The sequence below is a fragment of the Dunckerocampus dactyliophorus genome, chromosome 15 (genome assembly GCF_027744805.1).
Source record: "Dunckerocampus dactyliophorus isolate RoL2022-P2 chromosome 15, RoL_Ddac_1.1, whole genome shotgun sequence".
Taxonomy (NCBI): Eukaryota; Metazoa; Chordata; class Actinopteri; order Syngnathiformes; family Syngnathidae; genus Dunckerocampus; species Dunckerocampus dactyliophorus.
Window position 1 is genome coordinate 24,949,136 of NC_072833.1, and position 13,055 is coordinate 24,962,190.

Here is a 13,055-nt window from a genome sequence, read left to right on the forward strand (position 1 = left end):
TAATATATTAATATATTAATATATATAATATACGTATATATAAATAAGGAATAAAAAATATGATGCTTAAAAAAAGTTTTAATTTTTGGAAAGTTAGCTGGGAAAAAAGTTATAATATTATGGGAATAAAATCTATTATTATATAATTATATATAAACTCTATATTACAAAAAGAAAATGTAAAAAGGTTTTGAAATATTTGGAAAATTAAAAACAAAAAAACGGGGGAAAAATGGGGGAAAAAAGAGCAAAAAGTGAAGATATTAATAATAGTGTTTTTCACCTATATGTTTTTTCTTGAAATACTGTATATATAACTTCTTAGCGTATTTACATGTGTTGCTTTACAAAGTGGCATCCTTTCGTTTTTCACTATGTGGCCCTCGCTGGGGGAAAAAGGTTTGGACACCCCTGGTATAAGCTAGCAGTGTTTAGCATTTGTTTTCGGGGGCACTCATTCAGTCGTAGAAGTCTTCCAGCTGTTTTAGCGTGTTTAAGTAATCCAATTAGCTCTAATAGAAGATGATTTTCTCCACGGAGGAAATTGCTCCCGCTGCTGACGCACTTGTTTTCCTTTAACGATCACGCCTGGAACCCGCCGTCGCGCTTTTACCTCGGAGTGGCGATAAAAGTATAATAAAAAGCAAAGGGGCATCCGGCAGTTGGCGCACGTGTCAACAGCTTCTCCCGGGCATGAATTAAACATGAGCAAAGGTGGCTGAGTTATTCATGAGCGCGGCAGCCGGCCTTTAACATGCGATGGCGGTCGAGCATGATCGATATCCGTCCGGGTGGCGAGGAGGAGCGGGCAGGTTTTTTTTCCGCCGATGCTTCTGCTGTTAGCACGGGAGCTCATTTGAATGTTTGCCCGCCTGCTTGATGCGTTTGTAACGCCTGGACACACAAGTCATTAGCTCGTCATGTTGCCACGGAGAACATTTGCTTTGCTTTTGGTCCCTCGGCAGTCTGCCTTTTAATCTGCCAAATGTTCTCTTCTTTAAGTGTCCATAAAATATTGATTGGTTCAACTCTGAATGAGTGCATTTTGATAATGAAAATGATAAAAGGCTGAAAGCGACCAGCGATGACTCAGCTGTGAGGAGGAGTTGTTAGTGGTCGTCCACAGGTTTGGTAACCATGATGCTCAAGCAAGCATTCTTCTTTTTTGCATTCTTCAATACTTCAATACTTCAATCCAAACCCCAGCCAGCCAGCGTGCTGCATGTTCTTCATTCCAAATACTAATCTCTACAAATACACCCTTTCACAAGGTGAGCTGTGCCCTAATTTCATCCTCAACTATCCATTTCCCTCGTTCACACATTGGGCTTCATTCGCCGTCTTTCTTTGGCAGGCATTCCTTCTTGAAAGCCACTTATTATTTGGCATTTTCACGCAGGTTCCGACAGTCTTCCGTGTTTCCAGACTCGGGACAAAATATACACACACTCCAGACGCCGCTTTGGACGGATTGATTGCTGACAGGTTTGTTTAATACGAGCAGCTGCAACGTGCGTGTTGAAACAGGTTCAAGATGCAGCCTTGTTTTTGGCAGACATTTTAATTTGAATCTTAGGCTGCATCCCAATTCTACCCGTAGCCCTTCCCCTACCCTTTAACACCTAGGGCCAAGAGGAAGAGGCCACGAAGAAATGAAACACCTTGATTCTCATTACAATATCACTATCTATATCAATATCAAATAATTGAATTCATCGGAGGAGAGCAGCCTTCGTCAGCGGTGGAAGACACCTGGTTCGCCAAAGTCTCCTTTAAGAAGGCGCCTCAATCTCTCGAAGTTTCACGAGTTGTCTTCAAAAAGTAAGTCCAATATGTTTTAATCTAAATGAAGGTGATTTTATGGTTCCTTTTTTCATATCATATAGCCAGTAGCGGGGGTGCAGCCAGGAATTCTGGTTCCCATGAAAAAAATCCCCTTGCTCTGTCACCCTACTAAATTTATTAAATTTACACATTTTTTAGGCCCCCTGGCAGTCAAGGGACCTAGGAATTGTCCTGACTTTTCCCCTTTATATGGCCCCCCTGGCCAATAGCACTCATCATATTTACATTGGAAAATGTATAATTCAATACCGATCACATAGCTTAAAAATGTATCAGACGATTTCAGTCCTGGATGATCTTTTTTGTATAATGCAACTCATAAATAACATCTTAGAAGCACTATACATTTTCAGTTTTATATTCCGTAAATTTTGCTACTGCTTCGCTAGCAGTCCACATATGTCTTCTCCTGTGAATCGCCACGTTTGTTATGGTGCGTCTACGGCAGGGGTGTCAAACTGGTGCCCTGGAGGGCTGAGACACTGCAGGTTTTCTTTCCAGCCAGTCACTAAAGCAGGTGATGTTAATGATCAACACCTTCCGTTTGAGGGAAGGAGCTCATCAATTAAATCACCTGCTGAAGAAACTGGTTGGAGAGAAAACCTGCAGCGTCTCGGCCCTCCAGGGCACCAGTTTGACACATGTGGTCTACGGAAATGATGTCATCGACGCTTCTGATTGGCTGAAATTGCCTTAACAGCCCAGGCTGCAGCGCTACCTTTACTCTGGCATACGCATGACAGCCTGTGAATCGTGTGGACAGAAATAGTTTTAAAACGTCACCGTGTGGAGTTTTTTGAAGGCGTAGAGGGGCAAATGTGCGTGTTCGTGTTCGTGTGGACATGCCCTTAGTCATCAAAGAGCCATGTTTAGCTCGTCACTGTCTCGTTTTCGTCATGACAAAGAAGTTCATCAACAAAATCATTTGGTCATCGCTGACCAAAACAACACTGTCAAGATGCAGCCGAAAAACTACAGTAGAGACTCGCCGATGACATGATGCATAAGCAAGCTGCTAAAAAGACGAGCACTTGTCAAACCTAAAGCTATTTCATCCATTTGCGTGCTAGCACAAGGTCCTCATTGGCGCCTGTCAAAAAGCATGCACGCAAAACACGCTGCACCGCCTCTCCTTCCTGTTATTTGTTGACATACGGGAGGCAGGATGCTTCCGGAACCCTCGCCACACACTTGTACACAGATTCCAGCCTCCAGACACACAGAGCCAGTGTCTTGTTTTGGTGGGGGATGCTGGTGGTTAGACTTGCCACACGGGCGACCGTCACAACAGCCCTATAAAGTATCCCAGCATTCCAGAGTACGGTATGTCCATCCAGTCCTCCCTCATCTTCCACACGCCTCTGTGACTTTATCCCGCAAATACCAGATGATGACTTTTCCATGTGGCACAAATGTCCGAAAAGGCATCAAGTTGTGACGGAAGGGGAGCAAAAACAAGACAGCATGCCGAGGTAGCATACGTGTCCAGAGATGGAGATGGAGGAAAGATGATATCTAGTCCTACACACGCTCTCTGCACCTTCACCCTTGTGCCCGAGGGACTGCTGAATATTCCCGAGTACCAGGGGAAAACATTTGGCACAAGGCAGCGTTTGATTCAGCTGCGACCATCCCAGCCAGACGGCGGACGGGAAGGGAGACATGAAGGAAGGCCTTCATGAATCCAACCGGACTTGGGTTAAGTTTCCAACTGGACATCCTACACACACACACACACACACACACACACATTTCTCAGGTATGCATTAAAAACCACGTGTAGAATGCCTGTAATGAGGAGTCAAGATTGGGGCTTCATCGTAAACAACACAGGAATTCCGTCCAATGAAAAATTAAAGGCTCTGTAAATGAACCTAGAGGTCGTCTGAAAGACAAAGACCCAACAATGATGTAAGCTTCTGTAGGCGTGAGAATTTACTCTCTGCACCCTGCACCTGGAGCTCTTTGGTCCTGGAAAACGTGCAAACCATCAACTTGGGGCCAGGGCTCTCTGGAATATTATCAAGTTAATCAAAATGCTAAGTGGTATTAATTGCTATAAACAACTTTTGGTTTTGGCACTTGAAGTGTCCCTGACATGATTCATCAACTTTGCTTAAATATGTTATATATTGTTTGTAATTGTGTTCTACATTGTACGATTTTTGAAAGCGAACAGTAAATTTGCAAAAATGACATTTATAGTTGATGGCACCAGCCATGACGAACTAATTCTCGCAGCTCAGTCTTGTTTCCAGAAGTGACGCCATCGGGGTGACACCGCTCAGCTAAAGCAGAGTAAACAAACGCTTCTCAAGATGGTCGACTTGGTTGAGTATATTTTTCATCCAAATAGTAGTCATGCCAAAATGTCGTGTTGCTGCTGGATGTTCATAGTATCCGAGTGATACTGTAAGTTTGTTTTCTTTTCCAAAAGAGGAAGGTTTAAGACAAAAATGGATGAAGCAAATGCAGAGAATGAGAGACAGATGGACGCCCACCTCGACTTCTTTGCAGTGATCATTTCACTGACGACTGCTTTGAAGGAACACTTTTACAAAAAGCATTTGGCTTGAAAGTGCAGTATAAACACATTTTCAAAAAGGATGCAATCCCGCTGGTAAACAGGAAAACAGTATTGTGGTCACTAGGTATCAGTAATGTTAGGAGACATGATGTTAGATTACATTACATTTCACAATGCATGGAGAGCAGAACCCAGCCGACATGCCATGGACATGCCATGACATGGCTGAGACAAAGGTTCACCTCTCATTCCGTGTGGAAGTGGTAAGTTTTTGGCTTCTTTGTCCTTCTTCTCCACTCTGTTTGAAACACTTTCGTAAGTATAGAATAAGTAAATTTGCTATGCTAGTGGCGGGCGTCTGCTATGTCCCTGCAGAGATCTGCAGAATGTGATCTAAACAAGTGTAAAGGTGACTATCGGGTGTTATTTCATGTCTATAGGGCTCTAATAATGTTAAAACCCGTATTTAGAAAATAATAAACAGGTTTTGTATGCTGTAAGTACAAAATTATTTGGTTTATTAATGTTGAATTCTACTTTGCGAAATTCATTTGTCACGGTCGGATCTGGAACCAATAAACCGTGATAAACGAGGGACAACTGTACTGTCATTGAGCAGTGTAATCCAGTCTCATGTGACTACTGCTCTCTCTGCAAGCATGGATGATCATCAACATTCGAGAAGCTTATTCCGTTTCAGCCACTAGACCCTTTGGACCCCGTCGCTGTGCACATCTCGTAGAGCCAGGAAAAGTTCAGAGTTGTGTAAGAAGGGATATAAAACGTCAAATGGAGAGGAGTTTCCAGACAGTTTATACGGCGGAGTGATCACAGTAAAACCACTTCACATGGACTCTAACGGAGTACAGAAGAATCATGAACAAAGAAGCATCCTTCTTAAGTTAAAGCATCAGCGAGTCCAATATTTCAAGAGGGTTTTATGGTGTGGTTTTGTTGTAATTCCTAAAGTTTAAAAGTCAATTGGGTTCCATTTGGAAGGAGACATAGATTCCCGGCAATGTAGAATGGATTTATAGCAGGTTCAGAAGTCCAAAGGCGGATTAGGTTATGGGTTATGATTAGGTCAATGGGACATTATTCCTCCCTTGAAGCAATAAACGTCTGACAGACTGAGGAGAAGTCTTCGGTAGAAATTGTATTTTAATGTCTGCTTTTGCAATCATTGATTGGCCCTTCCTGGACTGCCAGTTTCTTGTGCCCTTTTTGGAGGGACAGACATGTTTTTCAAATAAATAAAGAACCTGATTCTACTTAGCGCTTCTCCTTAAATCAAAATGTGTAGTCTTAGAATAAATACTTCATTCAAGGCTGGATTCATTTCGTGCCAAATGATTTGGATTGCGGATGGTAAAACAATGGCTCCCGACGCCAACATTAGAGTGACAGTCCATTTTCCAGATTGACTCCGTCGGGATGCTTGCGATCTCCTCTTCGAGAAGAAGCTCAGCCAGCAGGAAACCGATCCCGCTAAGACAACATTGGATTTATGATATGGAGGCAAGTGCGTGGCCTCCTGCCACCTAGACTGCGAGCTACCGCGGCACTCTGAAGATTTATGACTGAGATGACATGGCTGATTATTCCTGCTGGCTGAGGGGAACTGGACATGGTTCTGTTTAAGTGTGTCGTACTAATGGAAGTGTTTGTGCTCCTGGTCCTACTTGTTGTCTCATAAAGCGCAATGACTTTCATCCAGGGTCAGGTTATGCGATGAATGAATGAACATATTGTTTGGATCATGACTTTGCAATGACCTGCTAAACCACTTGTACCACTTGTGCAGGAATTCTTCTCTGTGGAGTTTGAGAATACAGCCAAGCTAAGGGGCTATCCACACGGAAAAGTTTTCTGGTCAAAATGGCAAAGTGTTTTGTGGTTTCAACCTTTCATCCACACGGAAACAACATTCTGAGTGACCTGAAAAGGTATTTTTTGAAAGTGGGAAAATATGAAAACGGCTGCTTGTCATTTCCGTATAGATGGCCGAACCACTGTTTCACAGAAACGATGACCCGTCAACGTCACGTGACCAGAAGTGAGCTTTGACGAGAAGCCAACATAATATCGAAATATTTCAACGGACGTGAGTCACCCCAGTCATTTATTCTCCAAAATGAATCGTAGAAGTAATTCCACTTCATCGTAAGTCTAGCTGGGCCTTGGAAACCGGCAGACGACGAACTTGTGCACATGCGTTCTTTCGGCGTGTCTGTTTACAGCGCCACACGTAGGTGTTCTTTATGTATTATATCCTTTTCACCTGTCTGGATGCAACTATTTACTAATGCACATTTTTTTCAACTCACCAAAAAAAAATCCCAAGAACGTTCCCATATGGACACGGCCTAAATAATAACTGCACCATAGTCAAGTAGTAGCTCTGTCCCCTCTGATCCCGTCGGAATAGACTTCTGGGAAATGGATTTAGAATAAATGTCAAACCGACTGAGCTGGGGTTTCAAGAAATACAATTGGTACACATATAGTACATTAACCTGGACCGACTGTGGTTCTCACAAAAAAATGGCCCCTTCTTCCCTTCTCAAAGCTGACTTTTAGGCCTTTGGGAGTCCATTCCACGAGTCCCATTTGTCTTCCATGTTTGGATGAGACCTCGGGGCTGCCCTGTGTGATTGATGAGCCGTGACCAATTAGAAGCTTAGTTTCGGAGGCCGGCAGAGATACTGGTGATCTCACATAAACACTGGTGAACGTCAGGCCTGAGAATACCTGATGTTCACTGAAAGAGGGTTGGCGTCAGCCCCGGCAGCTGAGGGGGACAAGTGTGCTTCTCCAGAGGTTGCTTCAGGGGCCCAAAATACCACAAAGGCTGTTGTCCATAGCTTTCCTCCACACATGTGAATGTGCCCCAGTGGCCTAATGGATAAGGCACTGGCCTCCTAAGCCAGGGATTGTGGGTTCGAGTCCCATCTGGGGTGTTGTGTTTTCCTCATCAAGTGATACTGTTCTGACCTGTATCACCCTGAATCAACTGGTTGGTTTCATCCTCAACCGACAGTATTTGGAGTGTTGTGATCATAGGAGAACAAATTTGCTGCTGGAAGGAGAAGGATTTGTATAAGAAGCAACTGCCTTCACCTCAAAGAATGTATCTTTGGATTCACTGAAGACGGATCTGTTGTTGAAGGAGAAGCTGGTTGGTGGTGCACGTAAACGCCATCAGACACCCTGTGTTTGATGAGCAACAGGGCGCCAGCCAGAAGCTCGTTAGACAAGCTATGACAACAAACTGTTGCCCTTGAAAATCAATTACAAACAAGACACCGCCTGTGCATCTGTTTCTGTTTGGGGGTGGGGGGACGGGGTTGTGGCTGTCTGTTTCCCGCTAGTTAGCTCAGAGAGTCCGACTCGGCTGCCATTCCGACAGTCATCCCGGCGGGATTAGAGATGGCACTGCAGCCTGTGGGACAGCGCTTGTAAATCAGGACAGACTAAATGGGGCGATGACAGACGTGGACGCTGCTGTTATTCCATGAGGCCATTTTATTGGCGTTCCCTTTTCATGGCACATTGGGAGTGGGGGGATGTGTCTCATTATAGGTACTGAGTGTTTCCCCCCCTGCGTAGTATGAAAGGATCAGACCCTGAGAAAAAACAAAAAAGGAGATGATGACTCCTTTTGAACTCAGCCCGGCTAGCTCAGTCGGTAGAGCATGAGACTCTTAATCTCAGGGTCGTGGGTTCGAGCCCCATGTTGGGTGTTGTACTTTTTGATTAGTAAATGGTCACCTAACCCAGCAAAACAGTCAAAAACATGTGGTTTGCTGAAAGTGCTGCCATCATTAGTTGTCTTTTGAAGACAATGGTTCATCTGTGTGCCACCTATGGATCCGTCTGTCAGCCTGTGGTGTGGTGACAAACCACATGTCCTCAACCGTACTATTCAAGTCCTTCCTTCTATTGTGTCTTTCTCATGCGGATGTTTACGGCCATTTCATCTTTTTTTCTTCTTTTCCAAGAAGCAGTGAAAGTGGCCGGCGGTAAAATGGGGCGTCTTGCCGGGACCACCACCAGAGGTTGAATAAATGCAAAGGTCTCATGAAAGGCCTCCTGGGGTGAAAGTGACCTCACAAACGTTTCCATTGTTAAGGAGCCATTGCACTCAATGTTGCTCATTTGTCAAGTCAAGTCCAGCTTATGGACAAAACACAGTAAAGGTCTGTTTGCTTTTCTCTTGTCTTCTATACAATACAGTAATACACTATTGTTGGGGGGGGGGGCAACTTTGCCACTTTTATATTTTGTATACTGTAATTTATTATTATTATTATTATTATTTTCCAAATATTTTATAATCTTCACAAATTTTCTTTTTGTAATATTATTACTTTATTCCCATAATATTATAACTTTTTCCACCACAAATTTTACAAAAACTACAACTTTATTCTGTTTTCCATAATATTACAACTATAAAACTATCATATTTTTTCTTTAATAATTCAACTCTACGTTACTAAAATGACATTATTTTTCCTCATAATATGACAACTTTATTCTCGTAAAATTACAGCTGTTTTTTTTCCATTTCTGCTGTTTTTTTAAATTTTCATTTTCCAACAATTTGAACTTTCCTCTTGTAAATTTTCTTCTTGTAATTATGACTATATGCCCATAATATTGTGACTTTATTTTTGTAACATTATAACTTTTTCGACAACCTAAAAATGACAATTTTATTTTATTTGATTTTTTTTTAATTGTGTTTTTTCTTTACTATTTCAACTTTTTGATTTTATTTTTCAAAAATTACTGCAAATGTTTCTTTTGTTGTTACCTGTGAATATTCATTCAAACCAGGCCCTTGTGTTCTCAGGGCATTCAATCGATCGCAACTGGACCGTACTTTGCTGCCGTGGGCTGCAAATGTCCCCCCGGCCACACTTTGGACCACCCCTGCACCATTGTCTATTCACGTGGACCTTCCGGACTTTGGCGGACCAGCACACAAAAGTCATTATGATATAATCATATAGTGAAACCTCATCATGGAACTCCAAATTGTTAGGATTTCAGTTTCAATTTCAAAAGTACAAATGTGTATTTGCTACAAAAAAAACACCAAAAAAATATACCTCAAGTTTATTCTTAGACTGGCGTGTCCAAAGTGCCGCCCGTGGCTGTTTTTTATTGGCCCGCAACATATTCTAAAAGTATAATTTAACATGAAACTAAAAAAAACATAAAACAGCAAAAATGGAAAAATCTGTAGTAATTTAGCAAGAATAAAGTCCAAATATTAAGAGGAAAAAAGTTGTAATCTAATGAGAGAAAGTCGTAATTTTACAAGAATAATGTTGTATTATTATGAGAAATTTAGAGGCATGGTTTACCAGAAACGTTGGTTCATTTCCTAAAAGTAAGACCTCAGTTCAGCCTCTACTTTACGTCAGAGGAACTCGAGTCCGCATTTCTCAACACTACATCTGACACCAGATGATTTGGTCAGTGCTAATTAGCAGCCGGGCCAGATTCTAAGGCCATAGCTTTTTCCTGGAGTTCCTTCCCAGGGAGCTGGCAGGGGATGAACTATTCCTTGATGCAATAAACAAATATTATTCCGTGGCAGCGTGTTCATGAATGGATGTATTTATTAGTTAGTTAGGCTCACTGAAGAGTTGCGTCAAAGAATATTTCAGCATAAAACACTGACATTGTATCACGGTGATAAATAAATAACGGGGTGTGCAGCAGAGTAATAATCCTGCATGATGTAATCAAAGTGCTGATGTGTTTGGAACAACATGGCCTTGTGTGCATTGTTGCCATTCATCCCGATGATGGATGAAGCTAATCGCAAGGGAGGAGCTAGGATGAGGACGTTTAGTGTGGAGGCTATTTGTATTGCCGTCAATGTGATTGTTTGCAACACTGAGGAATGAATGTTGCACAATTCACCTACTGAGGGCGACTAGTCTGAGGACATACAAGGACAAGACGAGAAATCCTAAGATTAAGGCAGTCTTCATTTCAGTCAAGTTTATTGGTTAAAAACAAAAAAGGAAACAAATGAAAGCATTATTGAACAAAAACAGAGGAAATGACAACAGAATGTACCTAGTAGTTTTGCATGGCATAATTCTAGATAAAATTAAAATGAAATATTACTTATCATTACTATTCTATTCTTAAATAATTATTTTTCGTAATTATTATTTCTTAGTAATATTTGTGTTTCATTTTATGCATTTTTACAATGTGCATGTATTTTTGTAAAGATATTTTATGTCGTCTACAGTTTGTCACGTGACGTCTTGTGCCCCCGGAAGTTCTTGTCGCCCCACACAACGTGAGGTCAAAATGGCGACTCGCTGCATGTGAAGGAGGTCGGAGAAAGAGCCGGCTTTCGCGCTAAGAACATGTATAAAACGCAATGCAGCCGACTCACAGGTAATCCAGCTAAAAAACGCGGGTTGTGCTGCAACTGTGCTGTTGTCATTTTAAACACGTAGTCAGATAAAGAACAATATGTGTAGTGCGAGGGTGCTAGCCAGCCTAGCAAGCTAGTTTTAGCCTTTGCGTGTCAGTAAATGAAGCTTGTCTCCTTAGCTGTTAGCTGCTGGACTTCATGCACTTCTACAGAAACTGAAGAAATGCACGCTAATGTGTTACAGTGACACAGTTTTTGCTCCATATGCTAACATTTGCATCGATGTGGTGGAATCATAGAAGCTGCTATGCTAGGTGACTGTTGTCAAGCAGACATTTCCAAAGCATTCCGTTATGTTTGTTTATCAGTATCAGGGGTGTCCAAACTTTTTCCCAGCGAGGTCCACATAGTGAAAAATGAAAGGATGCAACTTAGCCACTTTGATATTTTGTTAATATGCTAGGAAGTTCTATATGTTATATATGAAAAAGCGCATCTCAGCTTTGTCATCTGGGTGGAAAATACCTTTATTGATATAAACTGCTCTTTTTAGTCCCATTTTTGCTGTTGTATTTGTAAGTGTCCAAATATTTTACCTTTTTTGTTCAATAATCTTCGTAAATTTTCTTTTAGTGTTATTATGACTTTATTCCCATCCCATGATATTATAACTTTTCCCCAACTAATTGTCCCAAATTTACAACTTTATTTAGTTTTTGTAGTTTCTCGTTTTATTATTTATTGTGTTTATTATTACAATTAGGGGTGTCACGTGACACCCAACTCACACGATTGGGTCCACTGGAAGGAAACGAGATTTTAACATTCATATGAATAAAATTACAGTGAAAAAACTGGACTGGACAAACAAATATGTTTTTATTTAACTGAGTCACAAAAAAATGCAGTTGCATTTTCAAATGTTTATTGTCCCACAAAGTAATATTCAAAGATATTGAAGATATTTTTCAAACCAAAACTTTTTTGGCAACCTTATTTTATAAAAATTACAAATCTGTTTTGTTTGCATCTCTTAATGTTAAAACTTTGAAAAAAGTGTTTTGTTAAATAAATATTTAATCTCTCCACTACTAAAATTACGAGTTTATTCTCATAAAATTGCCACTTTTTTATCATTACAATATGACTTTTTTATCTCTTAATATTTTGATTTTATTCTTTTAAAATTCCAGCGGCTTTTCTTTATTTCCGGTGTTTTGTTTGAATTTATTTTCGAACTATTTTAATTTTTTCTTGTAATTATGACTGCATTCCCATAGTATTTTGACTTTTACTTTTTTAGAAACTTTTTCATCAATCATTTTTCTTTTATTTTGACTTTATTCTTGTAAAATTACTGATGATTTTACTATTTTTTTCCTCCTTTTGAATTTTTTTTTTTATTTTTAGTTTTCTTCTTAAATTATATCTTTAGAATGTGCCGCACTTCAGACGCCCCTGGTCTATCATGTTGTGTTTTTGGGTCATGGATGTATTTTGGTGTGATTCTCGTTGAATAATCTGTGAATGAAAAGTTCATGGAGTGAGTTAGCTTTGGGTGAGTTTAGTTTTTACTTGCAAAGGAAGAAACAACATGCCAGTAATGGCAATATACATATGAGGGGCAAAAATACTGCTAGACATAAGATCCTGCATGGGTTTTCTTTTAGGTTTGTTTGGTGTAAGCATAAAAGAAAAAGGATTGAAGGCTGTGGTAGGCTGTGGTCCACGATGCCTCCTCCAGCACCACAGAAGAGATCCATCAGCCTGGCTGACCTATCAGCATCTCACCTTCCTGAAACGCCAGGTACCTCCACGGTTCTTGAGCTCACCTTTTCTTGCTCCATTCGGCCATGGAGACACGGTGTGGTTTGTTTCCCTCACAGTACGTGGCCAAAAGCATCGGCGAGCTTCACCAACGTGCCGCCCCCAAGCAGGCTCCCGTGGACGAGAGCGACACCGCTGCGGAAAGGCGGGTCCGGAGAGTTCCCGCTATTGAGTCCGTGGTCTCAGAGGGAGCATCCACCTCGTCGGCTGCGGAAGACAGAGACGCTCGGGAAACGTCTGGCGTGAAGACTGTGACGACGACGACGACGACGACCTCGCATGAGAGGCCCCACGTGCATGTGGAGACGGACGAAGCACGAGACGCCCGTCTGGACCGGCAGTGGAAGCGGCTGAAGGTTGATGTGGCCGACCTGCCGGACGTCTACGCCCGACTCGCCAAAATAAAACTCACAGGTAAGAAGTACAGATGATGTAATTGTGCTT

At 41.5% G+C, this 13,055-nt stretch overlaps 1 protein-coding gene and 2 non-coding genes across 4 annotated transcripts in view; all 3 read left to right on the plus strand.

Moving 5' to 3' along the window:
- The first annotated feature begins 7,259 nt into the window (after positions 1–7,259).
- On the plus strand, positions 7,260–7,332 carry trnar-ccu (transfer RNA arginine (anticodon CCU)). The gene has a single exon. It is a non-coding gene; the product is annotated as a tRNA-Arg (tRNA).
- A 710-nt stretch (positions 7,333–8,042) lies between these two features.
- On the plus strand, positions 8,043–8,115 carry trnak-cuu (transfer RNA lysine (anticodon CUU)). The gene has a single exon. It is a non-coding gene; the product is annotated as a tRNA-Lys (tRNA).
- Positions 8,116–10,696: 2,581 nt separating this feature from the next.
- The window catches only part of LOC129168193 (protoheme IX farnesyltransferase, mitochondrial), a 44,360-nt gene continuing 42,001 nt past the window's right edge, over positions 10,697–13,055 (plus strand). For both annotated transcript variants that reach the window (XM_054753182.1, XM_054753183.1), the window contains exons 1-3: positions 10,697–10,804; positions 12,455–12,591; positions 12,671–13,025. In XM_054753182.1, the coding sequence (XP_054609157.1) occupies positions 10,774–10,804; positions 12,455–12,591; positions 12,671–13,025 (523 nt within the window). In that variant the 5' untranslated portion in view covers positions 10,697–10,773. The remainder of the gene's footprint in view (positions 10,805–12,454; positions 12,592–12,670; positions 13,026–13,055) is intronic.